The 2,055-nt window shown below is 42.7% G+C and overlaps 1 protein-coding gene across 1 annotated transcript; it reads right to left on the bottom strand.

Moving 5' to 3' along the window:
• Nucleotides 1-476: 476 nt before the first annotated feature.
• On the bottom strand, nucleotides 477-1,575 carry LOC121551261 (immediate early response gene 5-like protein). The gene has a single exon (XM_041863830.1). The coding sequence runs from the start codon at nucleotides 1,456-1,458 to the stop codon at nucleotides 553-555; it is 906 nt and encodes a 301-aa protein (XP_041719764.1). The 5' UTR covers nucleotides 1,459-1,575; the 3' UTR covers nucleotides 477-552.
• Nucleotides 1,576-2,055: the final 480 nt, after the last annotated feature.

Here is a 2,055-nt window from a genome sequence, read left to right as displayed (position 1 = left end):
TCCGGACATGATCGGAAACGATATAGCCTATGTCTACAGCTGGATACACTGTTGCCCATATTCAATCATACTGGCTTGATACGTAATTTACATTCACGCAGCTGGATACTTTGTAAATAACATGTATTATTTAGTTACCAAAATTATACTATCTTGCTTTGTGGAGGGACATCATTAAGTATGATGGCATGACACATAAATTATATAAGACATCTTTAAATAAAATTGTCTTGGTCTACACAGGCCTAATTAAAACAGACTATATTGCCCTATGAAATGCACACACCTGGTAATTTTCTTATAATTTCACGGGACTGATCATTATTTACTGTATAAAATAGGTGTAGTTATCATCTATTATCGCATGGTGGAGCTCGTTCTGCATCACACATTCGTGCAGGTCACATGAAGGCAACATGCTGGTGCAGGAGCAAGAAAGTGCCCTCTCCCCAAAAGTGATATGGAAGAGAGGAGGAGAGTGTTAAGTGTGTAAAAAATACTTATTTTATTTGAGACCAGCAATGGCGTGTAGAAAAAGTAAAAGTGTGTGGATCAAAAAGCTTCAATTGCTCTAGTCCATGCACCGCTGCCCGCCAATGCTTGTTTGCAACAGTTTGTTTGTCCATTGACTAGGCATATCTGTTCCAAGTCTGTTTGCCAGTTCAACAGCTCAGTAAACCCCGAGCCTAACACTGACATGAGATTGGAGATGTTATTTGTGTCCAGCTGTTCAGAATTACAACAATAAACGTCATCAGACCTAATCTGTTTGCATGACATGGGCAAAAAGTCTGAAAGATAATCGGAATCAGAAACATAACTTGAGTCAATTTTTCGTTTCTTAGGTGAACTTTGCGGGCACTGTCCATGTTGTTTCAATGACGCGCAGTAGTCTGCGGGGAGATATCTATACTCGACAGTAGTCACCACATGTGTGTCCAAGTCCAACACAGTCTTTTGATTGTTGGGTGTGTTTGAAATAAGAATGTCCCGTTTGGATGTGTAAGGTTCCGAATAACAGTCCCAGCAGACTTCCGAGTCCATCAGGTTAGAGTCACAATGATGCACAGGAGCCATGGGACAGGCAGTTACCGTCTGGGTGTGCGCTTCGGGCACCATTGCTGGGTGGCCAGCCGACTGTGGCGCTGCGCAGTGGTTAGTCTCCAACGCATCCCCGCTGTAGTTGCAGCAAAACTCACCAGCTAGATCCTCACAGTTCCCGGTCAATTCAAAGGAGTCCTGCTTTTCATCAGAGACAGTCCTCATCTCCCCGTTCTGCTGTATGCTGTATATTCCTGCGAACTCCACGCTCATGTAAAAGTCTCTAGCGTTCTTCAGGACGTAGGTAACCAGCAGGTTCTTGTGGAGCTTGATACCTCCTCTCTGCGTCCTGGAGTTATGGATTTTCTGCAAAGAAATAGAGATCAGATTCTGTGCGTCAATGGCACATTCCTCCATCCTTAAAACTGTCCAACTGTTTTTCCCTGATTCTGGTGAAAAAATTAACTGTAATCTGTGTGTAAAAATACCAATAGAGTTTAACTAAATTCGTGGAGAAAATCTGAACATGCTTTCCCATCCTTTCTGGAAATGGGTATGACGCCCCTCATTGCTGTGAGGGATTTAAAGCCATCTCGCATAGGTTCCTCCCCCATTCCAGTTTCCACCAACAAAACCCCGGCGTTGTCAAAGACTGGCTTGCCTGCCACGCCTTGTAGTAGGTACTAACCAATAAGAGAGAGGCAGTTCTTCTACTACTCAAATATCTGTGTGCCAAAAGCGCACAGCGATGCGCAATTGCGCATAATGCATTAGTAGGCTACACTTTCATCTCCCCAACGATAATTTGTGGAAACCGGTTGTATTGCTGTTAATGCAATATATTACGTTTATCATCCAACATTTCATTTAATCAAATGACTTACTATTTCAACTCATCCAACATAGAGCTATATTGAATGAGATGTGCAGAAATTAATTGAATAATGAATTAATGAATCTGCCGCACCCGCACACACGAACACACACACACACACACACACACACACACACACA

Source organism: Coregonus clupeaformis, chromosome 18 (assembly GCF_020615455.1).
Source record: "Coregonus clupeaformis isolate EN_2021a chromosome 18, ASM2061545v1, whole genome shotgun sequence".
Taxonomy (NCBI): domain Eukaryota; kingdom Metazoa; phylum Chordata; class Actinopteri; order Salmoniformes; family Salmonidae; genus Coregonus; species Coregonus clupeaformis.
Note: the sequence above shows the minus strand (reverse complement) of the source record. Positions and strands in the feature narration are given on the sequence as shown.

Coding starts and splice junctions, on each gene's coding strand:
- LOC121551261 (XM_041863830.1), bottom strand. CDS start 1,458: ATGGAGGAATGTGCCATTGACGCACAGAATCTGATCTCTATTTCTTTG.